At 42.7% G+C, this 18,033-nt stretch overlaps 2 protein-coding genes across 2 annotated transcripts in view; both read right to left on the reverse strand.

Annotated features, from left to right (window-relative positions):
* Positions 1–4,583: 4,583 nt before the first annotated feature.
* drg1 (developmentally regulated GTP binding protein 1) lies at positions 4,584–8,933 on the reverse strand. Its single transcript, XM_068752808.1, has 9 exons — positions 8,797–8,933; positions 8,040–8,163; positions 7,737–7,912; positions 7,574–7,643; positions 7,117–7,286; positions 6,389–6,519; positions 6,049–6,216; positions 5,774–5,896; positions 4,584–4,911 (listed from the first exon to the last, which is right to left on the reverse strand). Exons 1-9 carry the CDS (start codon positions 8,833–8,835, stop codon positions 4,812–4,814), a joined length of 1,101 nt encoding a protein of 366 aa, XP_068608909.1. The 5' UTR covers positions 8,836–8,933; the 3' UTR covers positions 4,584–4,811.
* A 2,214-nt stretch (positions 8,934–11,147) lies between these two features.
* The window catches only part of LOC137908794 (small conductance calcium-activated potassium channel protein 2-like), a 7,227-nt gene continuing 341 nt past the window's right edge, over positions 11,148–18,033 (reverse strand). The window contains exons 2-4 of the mRNA XM_068753216.1: positions 17,904–18,031; positions 13,462–13,531; positions 11,148–11,423 (exon numbers count right to left, since the gene is read on the reverse strand). Of these exons, the coding sequence (XP_068609317.1) occupies positions 11,148–11,423; positions 13,462–13,531; positions 17,904–18,031 (474 nt within the window). The remainder of the gene's footprint in view (positions 11,424–13,461; positions 13,532–17,903; positions 18,032–18,033) is intronic.

An 18,033-nucleotide genomic window follows, 5' to 3' on the forward strand; every position in this document is an offset into this window, starting at 1 on the left:
ACTTTTGAATTAAAATCAGGAATGTTTAGTAGTTTAGTATCCATGAGACATTAGTTGGTACAATTCGGTGCTGATCACTATAAAGACATCTTGACCAATCAGTTTAAAATATGTTTTTATTGGGGCATTGTCTGTCCTAAAATTATAATAAGACTCTGAGTTTGATTTGGAACAAGTCTTAATTAAATTAAAGGCGATTGCTGGTCCTTGGCGGAGGCATACGTCCCATTGAGTGCCATACTAATTTGTTTGTCTATGCTAGCAGAGTTGCCCAAAAACTATTAAAACCATGTGAAAGGGTGGGCGGGACACTTTCCATGGAAATAAATCAAATTTCTGGCAATGATCCAGACAAAGGGACGGTCAAGCTATTAAAAATACGTGATCTGTGATTCTTGATGTCCAATTCTAGGGACAGGTTTTCACGGTCAAGGAGTTACATTATGAGGGTCAGTCCTGGGACTGTTACTTCTTGGTGTGATGACACAATGGGGAACGGCGATGAGCTGCACATTTGCACTCACCGACTGCAGCAGCTTACTCAATCAGGTGTGTACACAAAATGCTTGCTCAGAATTTAGATACAGTAGATTTTCCAGAGTCTGCATTGAGATATTAGTCTAGTATTTTAGCTGTATGATCTGTAATTAATACAAAAATGATCAACATTCAAGCGCTGATTTCGGTTTCCTTTGTCGGCGATGCTATTCTTGATCTCTGATTTATTATGTTGCGTCTTAGTCGCATGCAGTAATTCCTCTTCAGGCTTCTTCAGGGAAGACATTGTGACATGACAGCAGGAAACGCACAGGTGCTAAATGATCATATGAAAACCGGCTGGATTCCATTTAGCCGCTTTAATTCAAGGTGTCGAATGTCACACAAATAATGTCATTGGTAACACTTGTGCAGAGATATTGTTTTAATTAAGTGTATTTAATCAATTGTACCTCATGTACTTAGTGCATCACAACAACACGAGGCTCTTATCGTAGCTCGTTGCTGTGATGGTGGTTCTAACAGTGATTTTGTGTTTTATTATATAACACAAGTGGACGAGTCATAAAAGAGAGGCCTAATATGGACTTTGAAATGTAATGTTGAAATACTCTTCTCCTGATTTGAGCTGAAAACCATTCAGAAGCTAAATTTGTATAATTTTATGATCATTTCCAGAAGATGAACTGAGAACATTGCCGTGGATGTGACGGGCTGTGATTTACAGATCACTGATGTGTCCAGAGTCTGCAGTCACACAGAATGACCTCTACCGTCTGAAATGATTCACTGGAGGTAAAAGTCACTCAGCACTTTAAGTAATTGGTTGTTTCCATAAATCTGCCATTCTGACACCAACCAGGTTGTTCAAAATGACTCTATTATCTCTGTTCATGCTGTGAAACTCATCATCAAAGATACCACCAAAAGAACACACAGGATATTTACATCATATTTATTGGTTATAATCTTCAAGTACATCATAAGATAAAGAAACAGGAATGAGAAAATACAGACACAATTCGAGCCTATTGAAAATGACCTCATTGATCCTTTTGTAAATCTCTACCCTAATATTTATGCTTTATTGCCCTATTTTTGCTTCATCCACATTTCTAAATGTTTTAAATGTGCAACAGCATTGCTGACCAGAGGAGGAAAATTAATTTTTGTTAAAATAATTTTGTAAAAATTGCTTAAACCTTCACAACAAAAGGAAGACAGGGCTCACAAGCCTCCAAGGTGCTTGGCATAACCATGGAGAGAAGACGCACTGCATGGTTAGATCAAGCACAATGGGGTCTTGGGCAAAGACCAAAAAACAAAACAAAATAAAAAAACCTAAAAGAAATAAACGACCATCAAAGTACTTCTTGCTGTGGAAAAACAATCCTGTGGCTCGATTCAAATCTGCACAAATCCAAATGTGTGATGGAGGGCTCTTGTTCTCATAGAAAAGATAGAATAGATATCTAAACGCCGGTTAACATATCGATTAGAAAAAAATCACTGCGGCTCAGAACATCTGCAGAATAAAAAAAAAAAGAATTAGTCACAGGTCACACCCACTGCGGAAAAAAGGGCCGCGCCCTGACTGCGACAGACCCCACCCTCTCGTCCTTTGCGCCCAACTCAACCGGCCCCGACTGAATTTTTGTTGAATTTTGTCACATTTTTTTGGTAAAAACATTCAAATATATGAAACCTTCTGGAGAAGGTTTATTGAAGGCCCGAGGCGTGATGCTTCAATCGTATTTGTTCTCTCCGACTCCATCGGGTCAATGAATGGAAACGGTCTCTTATCGTGTTAAGAACCAAAAGAAATCTCACAGAAACATTCTGAACATTTTCATTCGCTTAACTTAAAAATAAACCTCGGCATCGAGGCGTGCCAGCGGACTCGAGACCTCTACTCACCGCTGAGGACATTTTCCGTCCTTTCAGAGTCAAAGGCACGACCCCTCTTGATGTCTTTGTCCTAACTATGTTAACGGTCACTTAGTGAAATGTCACGATAGCATCAATTTTTAAAGAGATGCCTCTCCAAGAGGTTTAAAAATCCTGTTATCTGGTGTCTCTTTCAGTTCTCTTGGGGCGTCTGACTAAAACGAAAGGCATTGGTGCGATAATCAACTTAGAGCTCCGGCATCTGAACCACTTTGTGTGATGAAATTACCCCCAAAGGATTAAAAAAAAAAAATGGGTACGCCAAAGAGAAACCCAACATTTGGCAGGGAAATGGAAGCAGTTTTTGGATGGAACTGGTGGACAGTGGCGGTGAAATGTAACTTTTCAGAATGACGGCGATGTTTTAAAGACTGATGGGATGTGAGGTGGCGTTGAGGAATGGATGATTGTGATACACGATGAATCGTCCTTACCTTATTTCTGAGGTTCGCCAAGAATTGTGTCACCGCAATCGTGAAGGGTTTGACATCACGCATCTCAGAATCTAATTCTAGAGTTGAGCAAAAATGTTCTAAAACATTAATCACTAAAAACACAAGACTTAAAGCAAACAAAAAGTACACAAAATTATCTTCATAACTAAACAAGCCAGCGGTACTAAACTACAAATTACGACTTACTCTGTATTTAACTGACAATCTCTGTCTGTGGAAAGCCACCTCTCCACATCTGGCCCCAGCCGGGTCGGGGTAGGCGGCTGCTGTGAGCTGGGTCTTGGGATCTTCTCGCTTGCTCTACTGGAGGCAGACTGTCCTGCCTGCGTCCTCAGCACCCTTCAAGTCCCCATCTCCTGCCCCTCCTTCAAGCTAGGAGGGGTTGGCGATGTTCTCTTGGGATAGGTGCACTGGCAAGGAGGACTTGTCCAGGCTAGGATTGGATGCGGGTTGGGGAATTTGGGAGGGCCACCAGTTCCGCATTTCATAAATATTAATATAGAGCCCTTCCTCTCCAAATGGATAGATTCTTTAATTTTGTTAGAGGGGGAAGTGCCTTATTCACTTAATGGCTTTTATTAGTGCCCGGTCTTCAACTCTTTCATTAGCTAAAGTGCTGCTATAATTTACAGGGTAGAGCGGGGGGGGCGGATGGTGTCTGAATAGGGTTGATCTTGCTGCTGTGGGACAGGCAGGCAGGCAGATCTCCGACCGCCGCAGCTTTTACTGAAAAAGCTCTGTAGTCTATCAGATTCACTCGACGGCGTCCTGGTTGACCTTTAGAGTTGCACGAAGTGTTGTCGCTCTCGTACATCAGCTTTCTCTCGATCAATTCGTCGGTGTCCACTTTGAACACCCAAAGACTGGCATTCAAAGTATCGCGTAACCAATGAAAAATGGGCGAATACGCTGCCTCCCACACAAAGGTGTGGAATGAAATGTTGTCTCTGAGAAAGCGTTGGTCGCATGTGGATTGAGATTTTAGATATAATCGCATTTCATTTAACAGTTTTCTTAAAGCCACTGATTTGGACGCTTCACTGAAATGTTGGGCTCCTTTTATTTAGCCGATGATCTCCTACTTAAAGAGATCATCTAAATATGAAGGACGCTCATATACCATCACGAAAACAGACCATCCTGTCTCTTATCTTATCACAGACTGTACACGTGCATGTTAACCGGCACCACCCACTGCTATCACCAGCGAGTACGAGGCGCTCAGACACAAAATGGCTGCTGCAGCGTAACAGCATTAGACGATGCAAGCTCCCAGAAGTGCCCCGGGTTCTGATGAAATGCTCTTCTTGCTGCTCAGCGGAGACTTGTTAGCTGTGAACAGCTGGTCGGTGATGTCCCCAGACCGCGTCTGAGTGAATGAATTGATTAGCCTGAGTGGCCGTCCCTTCCAGAGGAGGGGTGTGGGCCGCCCGTCTGAATAACTGGCTTCATCAGTGCAGCATAAATCACAGCGCCGGACGAGGCTTTCAGATGAGACCGAGCCGGACTAATGGCTGCAGTGCTGCCGTTTCTGGGGGAGACAATGAAGCGGCGCAGCACATCTGCAGAAACAGACGGTGGACAAAGTCCGTCAGCTACAAGCGATGCGTTTAAAATCATTAATAACGGTGGATGAACTGGGCTTTAAAGATGGAAGGAGAAGAAAACAGATTTCATAGGTTAGATTTTATTGTAGGGATTTGTTTCAGGTTTTATTACCAATATTCAATATGAACTATGGTGTTAAGCACTGTAAGCTCTTTTAAAGATGACACTTGGATTCATGTCACTTTTTAAAATGAAAGCAGAAAACTGATCCACACAACACAGACGCTCTAATGGATGTGGTGATTTAGCGAGCGGCTCTACAGAACGCTTTGAGACGTCGAGGCCCTGCAGCGGAGACATCTTTTACTTCTTCACCAGCTGGATAACGTCTTCATCCTCCAACACGTGGTCCTTGCCCACCTTTTGAGGATTGTGCTTCACGGATGCTCCCCACACAAGTGCACTGAAAGAATTATTGAAAATTACTTCAACAGGATGAACTATTGTTTAAAAAAAAAAAAAACAAACTAGGATGCAAGAGCTCAAAATGTGAGAATTACACATTTACAAAGACATTCTTCTATCTTTGCTACAGCAACAATGGTTCTGTACCCTCTCGGTACACAGACGCTCTAATCACATTTAACCCCGTCATTCCCTGGAGAATAGGTCATCTCAGCAGCACCGACAGACTGATTGATGACCTTAAGCGTCCCCATTTAGAAATGGTGGTGCAACACGTCCCCTCTGATCCCAACCCAGACCCTCACATGAGCGCCATACCTCACAAGAAAGGTGGATGTAAGACAATGACTTGATTAGAATCCCTATTTGCTGATGGATGACGTTAGTTGCTTTTCTTGGACTTCAGAACATTAAAAAGTAATGATATAACAAAACACATTGAAATCAGAATACCACGACTAACTACAAGGACGAATAGACGGACCGACAAACACACAAAACCTCTGCCCCTCCACAAAATCCTTCAGGGTGCAGATGAAGATGAATTTAAACAAATTAAAAGTGAATAAAATGTTCTATTTCTCTGGTGGGTCCGTAAAGAAAAAAAGAAGACTTGAGCTTTTCTGTTGCATCAAAAGGCATGAATACGTCCCGTGGTGTGATTAATGCTCATGGATGCGTTATCATATCAATGTTGAAACACAATATTGTGCAGCTCAGGCGTCTCTCTTCTCCGTCAGTTTAAATGTGGCTCACTCCCTTTGGGTCGAAGCATAAAGTCAAGGATGGAGACGAGTGCTTCACCTCTGTGCGGAGCAGCGCTCAAAGTTAAAACTGTACGCAAAATTTATGTTACTTACTACTTCAATTCTTTGACGAGGTTTTTGTGAATCTTTAAACAGAAATCCTCGACTGCGGTCCATTCGTCAGGGAGGACAACAGGAGACGTGTAGTCGGGGAGCTGGCCTTTGGGCTTAGTGTAGCTGCAAATGAACACAGATCTCCATCAAATTCTGCATTCTGAATCAACAACACATTTCTTTTCATAGATTCCTCGTTTTGCAGCACTTGAATCCCCCGGCTGCCTTTCGGCTCCGATCGCACCCCCTTTTCGTGACTGTAGAATAATTCTTACATGCGCACAAGCTTAAGATAGTCCCACATCTTCTCCAGCAGGTCATCGAAGTTCCAGCGGTGGTGGGCCGAGATGGGCACACAGTGGGGCACCTTGTAGATGATGTCCAGTTCCTCGATCGAGATCTGATCGATTTTGTTCAGCACATAAATGCACGGGATGTAGACCCTGTAGAAACGAGAGAATAGGAGTCGCTGCTGTCCACAAAACTGTCGTGCGATCAATGCAATTTCTGTTTTAATAAGATGGCACATGTTTTATGATTATAGCTCCATTGATACCAAAGTGTGTGAAAATTGTGTTTTTTTTTCTAAACGACTAAAGACAGCTCATCCTGTACCGATTTCCTTCCACCACATCAATGAGGTCATCGGCCGTGGAGTCGCTGCGCAGTGTAACATCGGCATTGTGGATCTTGTACTCTGCCAGGATGCTCTTTACAGTTTCGGTATCCAACTCACTTTGGGCGCACTAAAGAGGACATAATCATAATGGACATGAGACAGTGAGGTGGATTCAAGTTCTATAAAATCCAGAAGTATAAAATAAAAAAAAACATAGAAAAGTTCATATCTAGTAAAGTGATAAAGAATTTGCAGCCATGCCTGGATCCACAGAAAACCATTCCTTAGCCCAGGATCCAGCACTACGCACAATTTTATAGCATTTATAACTTCCTTCTTGATATTAACGTCCTCCAACCCTCTCTGACAGATGTAAGTGTGAACGAAATGACTTTGGCAAGTGTAACATTTTGGAGGTCCACCAGAGGGCAGTATTATGTCATCACGCACCACAATTTACATTATACAATGGTGCTGAAAGGCCACAATTAAAAGCTTGCACTACATCCAACATTGCAGACACCTAAATCCTACATGCCGGAGTAATAACAAGTATTTACTACACCATCTATTTATAGGATACAGTTATTTTGCATATCCACCGGCTGCATGACAAACTTTTCCATTAATTAAAACCTTTTATTGATGTTCTTAATTTCAGCGACAATAATTGGTAGATGTTTATGCATCTATGGATTTAAATTGTTCTCGTTGTGACAAATACCGTAGCCGTGAAGTTGATGCCTCCTTTGTCCTTCTTCTTGAAGCCGATGTTGGGTGGTTGCTTGTTAAGTCGGATGCCGAAGCCCTCCAGCTCGTGCTCTATCAGCTTCTTATGACCAAGAGGTTTCAAAACATCAAGAACGATAAGGATGAGGTTGCAAGTTCGAGCAACTGAAACAAACAGAGAAGAGAGATGCAGACACTGCATGAGAAGAATCAAAGCCACTTAACCTCAAACTTCTCCTTCCACTCTTCAAAACTCTAAATACAACCAATGTTTTGTCATAACATTGATGCCACTACAGCAGCTGTTCATTTTTCCAACCCTTATACATTGGCAAAAAAAAATATCTATAACGGCACAAAGAGAAGAAAAGGCTACAACAGAGCCGTGATCATTTTATTGCCAATCTAAACACGTTTTGGTTTTATCGTAAACCTCGGCGTTCACACTTTACCTGCGATGACCTGTCTGCCTCTTCCCTTTCCATCTTTAGCCCCCTCAATGATCCCAGGAAGATCCAGGAGCTGAGAAGGGATAAGCAGAAAAAAAATTGGAAATAAATTCAGTAAATCACTGAAAACATTCCCGTGATATGGAAGAAATAGGAAATATTATACCTGAATTTTGGCACCTTTGTACCGAATAACTCCAGGTACGGTCGTAAGCGTGGTGAACTCATAGGCAGCAACCTCAGAGTACACGCCTGCCAGGTTACTTAGCAGTGTAGACTTTCCAACAGACGGAAATCCAACGAAGCCGATACGAGCGTCACCGGTTTTTGCAACATCAAAACCTAAAAGGGGGGAAAAAAAGAGGAAATGTGAATATATCTGTTTCCTTAAAACGGTTTATTAGCAAATGTGTTTTTAGAAAACAAAAAGTAAGTAAAATATAGAATAAACGTATCTATGAACCATTACCTTCTCCCGTTGCACCCCCGCTGCCTCCTTTTGGCGTGATGAGTTCCCTCCGCAGTTTAGCAAGTCGTGCTTTGAGCAAACCCAAGTGATGAGCGGTGGCCTTGTTTCTCTGCGTCCTGGCCATCTAAAATGCACGAGAACAATTAAAGCACGGCGCCTTGCACTTCTTTACTGCATGATAATTCTGTTTAAGCAGAGAACTGCCAGGTGGAAGTACAGATTGAGAGTAGCAGATCTTGTGGTCCTCGCGACACACTGAATCAAAACAGGTGCAAATACATTTTTGTGCATCACTACAGTGTTTCTAGCTTTACATAAATGTATTTGTTTACATTTTTGAAAACTCCAATTCCACAGGAGTGTCAGGTGAAATGAGACTCGTTTTCAGAAGTGCCTAAAATAACCAACGCAAGACAGCATCCTGAATCGAGACACGTTACATTACACACCACCAATTCATTTTTCGAGTGACAAAACCAATTCTCGACACGGCTGCCATTTTTATTTACAGCCAATCAAACATAATCAGAAGGCAAAACATGCCGCAACTCTTCCACAGAGCTAGCTAGGGAATAGTCTTTAATATAACCATTGATTCACACAGATACAAAACATAAATTAATCAAGCATAACTCTGCGTGAATCCCAGCTGTGGGGCTTTGGTTTTTTTCGCTAGTGTTAGCCAAGCGGCTAACCCATTGCAATAATGATGTTTATGCTAACAACTAGCTGCTAATAACCGTTAATTAAATCTTACCTCATTTTCAATCTCTGCTATTCTCACAAGTATACTCATGGTGGAAAAGATGCCTCTGTACACGGCAACCCCACCGAAATAATTCGGGTAGATTTTACACGGACGTTAGCAAAGTTGAAGGTAAGCTAGCCGGCACACGAGCTTCAGACACGTAAGTACCAGTGTGCGCTGATCGCGGAAAATCTCGCGAGGACAGAGCAAACTTCTTCTTCGTGTGCACATTGCAATTCGCAACCTTCTTCTTCTTCTTCTTCTTCTTCTTCTTCTTCTTCTTCTTCGTGGGGACTTCGCAACTGCAGTCCGCCCACTTTTATTTGGCGTACTTATTAAGGCGTAGTAAGAGTACGCAGTGAACTCACAATCTTGGTACAAACTGTGTGGCTTTGACCAACACACAAAGAATACTAACTTCATGTTCCCATTATGTCATCCTACATTTGAAATTATTAAATCTCTTGCGATTGAACGGATCTTAATCTTGTGATTTTAAAAGTCAATTCGGCTTTGAAGTGATTTGCCCAACACATCAAACGTTAATGCGTATTGTAAACATTTATTGAGTCAATATTAAACTGTCACGCAATAATAATAAAAAATACACAGGGCTGTCAAATTATAGATGTTTATTGTTTGTTTGCCGTTTGCGTGCCATACATTATATCCTCACATTGGATTCTATGTTCCTATGTTCAATTTGTGGTCTGAACATCTGACTTTTTATGAATAATCAAATCAATTTTTTAGTTAGTGGGCTGAATTTGATCAGATTATCACCGACGCATATCTATTCTCTGTGAACCTTCAAAGGTCGCATGTATAAATGATATATTACTAAATATATAATATTTAGAGGATATATTAGCCACATAATTTTCCACATCGGTATATGGAGACAAATTAGGTGCAAAAGACCAGAGAAGTTATTTAATCAATGTTTAAGTATTTGGATTTTTGACATCAAAACTCCATCTAAAAATGTAATAATTGTCATTTACTGTAGGTAGATTTGCTAGTTCTGCTCTTGGTATTGCTCTGCCAGCGCTCACAACAGTGTTATCTAAAGCATATGCGGTAAAAAAAAAAAAAAGAAGAAAAAAAAAAAAGTCTAGAATTGATCGCTGGGAAGAAACGAGTGGTTGATGTTGTGTTTTCATCTCAAATCCATTCCAAGTAATACTGAGCTGCTAAATCTGTCTTGTCAAACATATTTGTTTATTGGTTGGCGGTGTGCTTGTCCTCATCAAAATATACAAAAATAGGCATTTTCTTTTAAAAGGTAGATATGGTTTCAGCAAGTTGTTCAGCATTTGTTGTTGCCCAGCCAGGTTGACAGCAAGCATAAATAGTATAGGAAGTAAGGACAGTAGGTGAGACACAGCAAGACAAGGGGTGATAAGTACTCAGCTTTTGACCAATCAATACATCTCTGCAGACCGCAGCAGGGTAACACTAGTAATTCTTTTTTTTTTTAGAAGTAGAGAACACAGGGCTTCAACTTGAATAATCCACATTTGCCACAAGATAAGAATTGAGAATAATAAACCCATGCCCAAACATCGCAAATGTTCTTCTTTTAATGAGCATCGCATCTTCATATCATACATCAGTCAGTATTGAAGTGCAATAATAAAAAAAAAAGTGCAAGTACAGATTTCGATGCAATCATTTGGACTAGAGGATTTAATTATTTGCAATGTTGCCCCAAAAACTGTCATTCTACAGGGACGTTCTGAAAAATAAATCTGCTATAGTGGATGCTGTATCTAACCCCCAAAGATATATGCTTACAGTCCTCATGTCAAGCTTTTCAGTTATCTCTGAGTGACAGTGTGTTGGAGCGATTTCCATCTGCCTTCTGGTGTCAGTCCACTCCACTCCAATGAACCCCATGCTTTCCCTCAGCATCGCTGTCATGCTCCCTGACTAATTTCTTAGTGTATTCCTGGTGTGATTTGAGGAAGACTGGATCGAGCCAGAAGAAGCACAAAGTCTGTGAGAAGCACTATTTTAGTGCAATAGTTTCACACGATAACCTTGCCATCTAAAACTGGCTATCTCTGCATAGAGACGGAGTAGAGCGCTTATCATACCTCGATAGGCCTTTTCGTTTTTACTGAAGGAAGTGCCATTATATGCGGTCATGTCACTATAGAGCAAGGATAACAACATTTTTTGAGGTAATAAAAAACTAACAACAGCAGGAAGTTATCCATTAAAATACATTGTCCCCAGTATCTTGGATTCTGTCATCAGAATTTGGATAATAGTTATTGAAACCATAAGGTTTTACAATAAATGCAACTTGGCCATATGATGGCAAAAGTCTTCAGTGGAGGAGTTCCCCTCTGACTCTAGCTGCTCTCCGAGGAGGTGGGCGGGGCCGTGGAGGACGACCGCCGTCGGGACACCGACTGTGAGCGCTCAGGGCTGTGTTTGTCGTAAGGCTGCAGCTGCACCTCCAGGAAGTCCCTGTGCTTCTGGCTGATGACCTGGCTGATGAGTCCCGGCAGAGCCTGCAAGTTAGTCAGGAGAGTCTCCAGCTTCGTCTCCAGCAGGGCAATCCTTTTCTCCATGTCCTCCCCTCTCTCATTTAAGTCTGATATCATGTCATACATGATGTTCTGAGTCTGGAACAGGGGAGAGGATGCACTTAGAATGACCATTTTACAAATGGAAAATATAATCTTGTGCCCATTACCAACATGCAGAATGGAGATAAAAGACCGGATTGTTCAATCTATTGATTGATTGTTCATTCCAGGCAGCTCAACACAAAATACTAATTTCCTCATCACATTATGTTCAAATTGCAGACTTGAACTTGAATGACACAGCACAGAAAATTTAGATTTACACTATATTCCCGACAACAATATCCACATGCGCATATATACAGTTAAAGCTTTATTTAAACTGTTCCTCCTCCAGAGATCCCTTTATGAGAAGAGCTTGGGAACAAAGCCTTCAGGTTCTTGGCATGTATAAATGACGTATCAAGGTTCCAGTGAAGCCAATATGCTGCTTCAGCAAGTCAGTCTATTTGCTTCCATTCATGTGCTTCGATGGGCACTATTCCCTTACTGAGGTAACAGTGAAACGTCAGCAACACAAGGAGGGGGAGTCACATCATTCAGTCCACATATGGGAACCTATTCTAAGACATACTTGAAATAAGTCAATCGTTCCTATGAATTCTAAGCATCCGAGAAAAAGAGTAAAACAGACTGACTGAAGAGGAGAACATCAGTAATCAAGATAAAAACTCAGGTGAGAGTACATTAATCTGCAACATTGAAGAGACAGGAAAGATGCCTGTGTGGGGGGGGGGGGGGGGCTTCCTGCATATTTGATACATCAATCTTTCCATTCACAGACCTTTAGAAACAGACAGCGGTGCATTTTAATTCCAGAGGATCAGTTTTCAAAAGTAATCAACAAAACGCTGGGGTGTCACATTTGTGGATTATGCAGGGGTGTGATTGTGCTGGAAGGATCTTTTTGTGACATTATTCAGCAGGGGATTTATAATCCTCTGCACCCTAAGCGATGCCATCCATCAATAAATCCGATGTGAGGTGGGGGATAATGGGATGGGCTGTGTATGTGAAAGAAGGAGGACTTAAGTATCACTGACCTCTACTCTGCCTGACAGAGTAGAGGTCAGTGTGCTCTATTGCTTAATCAGATGTGCAGCTTTTTCAAGGGACCCAAATGGTTCCCCAGAGCCCAAGAAAAGAGGTGTAGTAGTACACAGCTTGAATAGTTATGATTTCTGATGATGTACCACAACCACAAAACCTATTTCTGGATAAGAAAATAAATTATGCCTGGGGAGGGAAATGGTAGTGGTGGTGTTCAAACAGGAATTGGAGTATGATGTCATGATGCGCAATTCATCCGGAAGAAAATGCTGTGGAGAGAAACCACATTTTTACCGAACGGCGTACCACAACCTCCGACTGAAGTGCGAATCCCCGATAAAAAGGGAGATATTGAGTAATGGGGTACGCTGTGATCTGAGGGGTTCCTCATCGCAGCTGTCAGTGTTACGTTCTCCATCTTTCCACTGGCAGCACCAAGGGACCGGCGCTACACTGCCCCCCCCCCCTGCGTGCCACTGACCACCAGGGCCGTAACTTCACAGTTGCGTAATATACAAACTTGTATTGTTCGCGATACCCTGGTCTGAATCCGGTGTGACAGTGGGGATAATAACCTCTGAACCTCACAGCACTCTGCCTTCCGCTCCGCTATTTTCCTGCCTGTACTTCTTCCTGAATCCTCGGGTTACTGTTTCTGCCGCGTCAGGTTGGCACGCCGCCTGCCTGGACCTTTTTACCTATACGGTGTGTCAACTCTTGTTTCGTGAATCGAGTGGACACAAACGCCGGTGAATACTTGAAGTGGACGATTGCAGACGCAAAAGCACATTGTTATTTCAAATGACACAGACTTATTTGTAATCCCCCCCCCAACTGTAAACGGGCCTGTCTGTTTATTTGACACCTGTAGACTTTGATTATATCAGAAAAACACACCCACTTGAGCAAAGTGAGCTGGCATGCATTGAATTCCATCACACACGGTGAAAGAACGTCATCAGGAAGGATAGTTGTCTATCTTCACGTGCAGTGCAGCAGGATGCCGTTGTTGGTCTAAGCTTACCTTAGCAAGGTCCACTAGTGAGTTTGCTTGGTCATTCAGCTTGCGTTGCTCCATTTTAACACTTCTCAATCTGAACACAAGACCATTCAGAACCCAGTAAATTAGGGCTATAAAAAGGGTTTACTGTTAAGTCTGTGCACACACACACACACACACACACACACACACACACACACACGCACGGAGAGCAGTCCTAGAACATGCATTTGTGTAGAGAATGCAGGGGTCAGTTTGTTTGATTGAGCTGCATGCAGGTGGAAAGGAGGCCGCAGACGAGGAGAGAGCTGCCGCTGTGGAGAAGGGGAGCAGCTCTGCATCCTACTCAACCTACGTGTTTAGAACTTTAAAGGACTTGCGTCACTTATCAAACGACTCGGCAAATACTCACTGCCATATCTTTTGATGTTCTCCTTCTACACTTATGGGTTATTTAGTCACCAAACATATCAGATGCTGCATGGAGGAGATACAAAGGCTGAGCTTTAACTTTTGGGTAGGAGCTATCAGTCGATCATTATTAAGGCAGCATTGATAAAAGTCAAAATTATTCACAACCTGAAGCTAAAAGGTCCTGCATTATATAAGTAAAGTCACAAAGGCTTCTTCTTGTTGTTGTTTATAAAAAATAAACTAACCCCCCAACACAAACACAACTATTTTTTTAAAGGATTAAATATTTCATATGTCCCATTTAATTAGGCTGCTGAGCCTCTCTTTACTGCTGAGAAACAGCAGCTGTGCATTTTCGTAGCGTGTCGACGACACATGGCCTCACGATATCAGAGAGTATTATTTTCCTGAATCAAAAACAAAAACTGGGCACGATAAACAGCAAGGCGGCAGGTTTTGTTGTTGATATTTCAGATTTTTATATAATAAGAAGACCCGATCTATAGTTGCAATGGGGATTTAATGCAAGATTGTCTCTGTTTCCTGCAGACAGGCAGATGTGGAGCGAAGGTTGACCGGTCGGACCGACAGAGGGGGCCAAAGGCCTCACCGAAGGCTCTGCAGCCACGAACACAATACTACTGCAAATGTGATTATCGTCAATAATTAGATGAAAGAAATGTAGACCTTATCAGAAATGGTGCGAGATAACAGGCACTCGTGTTGCACGACTTTAAAGTTGATGCGGGATCTGTTCAAATCAGAGATATCAGAGAATACGAATAGTAAACAGGGTCGATACACGGGGCAGCTCGAGGCCAGGATGTGGATGATCTTTAATATTCATTGCATCTCTTTCATTCTGTCAATTGCCCCCGATGGGCCGCTCTCCTTTTGAATGGCACTCTCGATCTGCTTGCTATTCATCAGGGGAAAGCGGTTAAGCTCGGCTTTTCAGTTCCCCACTCAATCAAAGGCAATCTCAGTTCGTGCTGCAGCACATTGCTAAATGCTCCTGACTTGCTTTCTGTCTCGTGGCTTCCGGTTTTCCTCACTATTGAGAGAAATGTTTATTTTTCTTTAGTTTAACAGGCAGGTTGCTGCGCAGCCTGTCGTGATTTCTCTTTACGGCCCTTCCTTTGGAGCTTTTGCCGGATTGCCCCGAGGCTTTATCCTAACCTTCCTCTCGGGTCACGCCACCGTCTCTTCAGTGCAGCGATCTCTGAGTTAACAAGCGCCCTCACTGTTCCATTCCCTTGTTTTAATTCCCACCTCAACCTTGTGCACGGAAGTGATACAGCATTCCCAAAGGGGTTCTACTGAGACGCCCGACTTAACAGATGCTACGGCCTGAAACATAGTGCAAGACATTCGTTTGCATGCGCACAATCTCATGCCTGGTGGTTGAAACGACCTCAGAAGTGTTTAAGCTGTGTTCACATGGCAAACTCTGCTAATTCCTCTTAGTGCAGAGATGCATGACAGCTCCATGTTAGGCTATTATGCAGCTTACCAGCCATGATAATGCTGCATCAGCGTCTTTGCTACTGGGCCATCCAAGTGGGAAATGGAGGGAATGTAGCTTCGAAAATAGTAGCAGGACTAACAATGGTTCCACGTGCCGAAAGATGACCCTGAGCCCTGATTGGAATGAACATGACTGCTCAGTTGTGTAAAATGACAAAATATAGCGCTCTAGTCGCCATCTTTCGGTACATGAAAGCATAGATGATTGGAGTTTAATCAGTGGCTTCCTGATTAAAGATCAAATTCTCATCACATCCATGCATAAATGGAAAGAAAAACACCCTCCATCACCGATAATTGAAATTCACTTTGCATTCATTTGTGGGCGTCAACAATGTGCAAAGCATATCAATAATTAGGCTTGAAGTGTGGTTTTGCGTTTTCTTTTTTTTTTTAATCTAAAGTGCCTTGAGAGTCAAATGTAGGCGAATAATAATCTTTATAAGATTGACATGCTACTCAGTCGAAAGGACATCAAATACAAACCTGATAGCAGCTTAGATGAAATAATCTGGCGATGTTACGGATGCATCATGTAAAACAGTCAATGCAAAGGACAATGGTTTCCTTCGCTTGAATTTCACTTATCGAATGAGGGAGCGTAATGTTTTGGTCACATTATTGGGTTCAAGCTCTCGTTGGCATGCAAACAGCAGGTCTGTATCTACGTGTGAGGCGAAGACTTACTTTCGAGCTCTATCGCATTGTGTCGACACAAACAGGAAAAGAGGGACACATGAAGTAGACAAATGAATTATTACATCAGAGAAACACATTCAGCCGGCAAAACCTGCTTCTGCACTGTCACCTCCGAACAACAGCAAGCGTTTATTCTCCGCTTTCTTCTCCCTGCCACCAGCGTGCCATCGCTCAGTGTGTCTGATCGCTGCCGCGCTGCTTCCTCTCTTTCATTCTCTAATCCCTTTCCCCCGCTCCGTCCTACTCCTGGTTATCCAGAATACAGTAAATCAAACCAGCCTTCCTGTTACCTTTGATGATTTAACCACACAAACAGCCTCTCTGGCTCCATTTAACAATGGTTTACAGCTTCCATCCTTTACAGTGACTGATGAGGACATTTCGGTATTTTTCAGGCGGCCTCGACTGCGAGAAACAGGCGATAAGATATCTGACTTGATGGTTACTACCGCCTCATGGCGGGCCAAGGGTGCCTGTCAGCTTCTGAAATGCTGCGCTTGAGGGATCAGCCCGCTGCCGGGCGGCTTCCTGTCCCGTATTCATCTCAGAGTTTATGGATCACATCCTCCACCCATGCTTCGAACGCTCCGAGATAAGGCTTGTGAACAAACTACCTCCCGAACAAAACAGAACCGCAACACGACAAAGGTGAGGCAGGAGGGCGTTGACACGGTGCTGAGTCACGGTCCCTGCACACAAAGCTATACGCGACTTCTCCCAACTGAATCTGGTTCTGTAGATGATTTAGCTGCAGCTCACAGGGATTCCCATCACCAGGCAGTCCTACCGGACAGGAGCTGAGCACACATAATGACCTTGACATCAGTCTGAATATGACAGCAAGGACAAAGAAAGAGCACAAAACTGGATGTGGGTCGCAACGACAGCAGAGCCTTTGTGTATTCCTGAACCGTAATGAAACATCTGAAATGTGAGGCAAAAAAGTTAAATGAAAAACAGGAGCGCACAAAGACCCACATACAGTATATACTCTCTATATGTGTAAAACCACAGGAAACAAGCGGGCATACAAAAAAGGGGACGTTTCAGTCCATCATGCAGCTGCATAAAATCAAAATCATTCCAACTCTTGTTGCGTTTTGAGCAAAACACTGAGCTGATTGCCGGATAATAAAAGAAGGTGGAGGTGCTTTTAAGCAATGTTTGTTGGGGCTAGAATTGATAGTGTTACAGAGATAGCACTTTAGGAGTCCTGTGGGACCCAATAAAAGTCTAGCTGGCAGGTAAATGTCTGAACCCCCCCCCCCCGGGTGTCAGCCTGCAAACCGACACACAGCGGATACAGACGCACACAAATCAATCTGACATCCAAGGTGAGCGCGAGAGCGAAAGAGAGAGAGAGAGGCAGGACGATCAATATCATACTGCTGCGAATATTTCAAGAGTCCTTTTTTCAGGAATAACCCCAGAAAATTGCCTGCTTCAGCCAAATCCTGCAGGAAATGTTTTCTCATTCAGAGACAAAAGTATTTTGCACAGATGACAAAGGCAATTTTCAACATATTTATACTGTGACTAATTCATAGTAAATCCTTTACATGCATTTGGATCTATTTTTGTTATGCGTATTCTAACACTCTCACGCTACGATGCAGAATTTACCGGCCAACTCAGCTCATTGTCACACCTAAAAATTTAGTCAGGATCTGCTGTTGAGAAAAGATTCCATAACGTAAACACATGCTACAGGTGTCAAACAATTCAGATCTCAGGTGTGTGAATGAAGCAAACGAACGCACTGCAGGGTAAAATGTACCAGAGCAACCCGCGTGGTGCGAGTCGACGGGTCAGAGCGCGGTACCTACTGGTGAATGGCTTGGAGGAATTTCCTCTGGTGCTTCCTGACTCTGGCGTGGTCCATCTTTCGCACAAGTTTTGTGTTCTTATAGATAAGCCATGTCTCCCTGAGAACATTCGCAGCTGTGTTTTTCACCT

Source organism: Brachionichthys hirsutus, chromosome 19 (genome assembly GCF_040956055.1).
Source record: "Brachionichthys hirsutus isolate HB-005 chromosome 19, CSIRO-AGI_Bhir_v1, whole genome shotgun sequence".
NCBI classification, from domain to species: domain Eukaryota; kingdom Metazoa; phylum Chordata; class Actinopteri; order Lophiiformes; family Brachionichthyidae; genus Brachionichthys; species Brachionichthys hirsutus.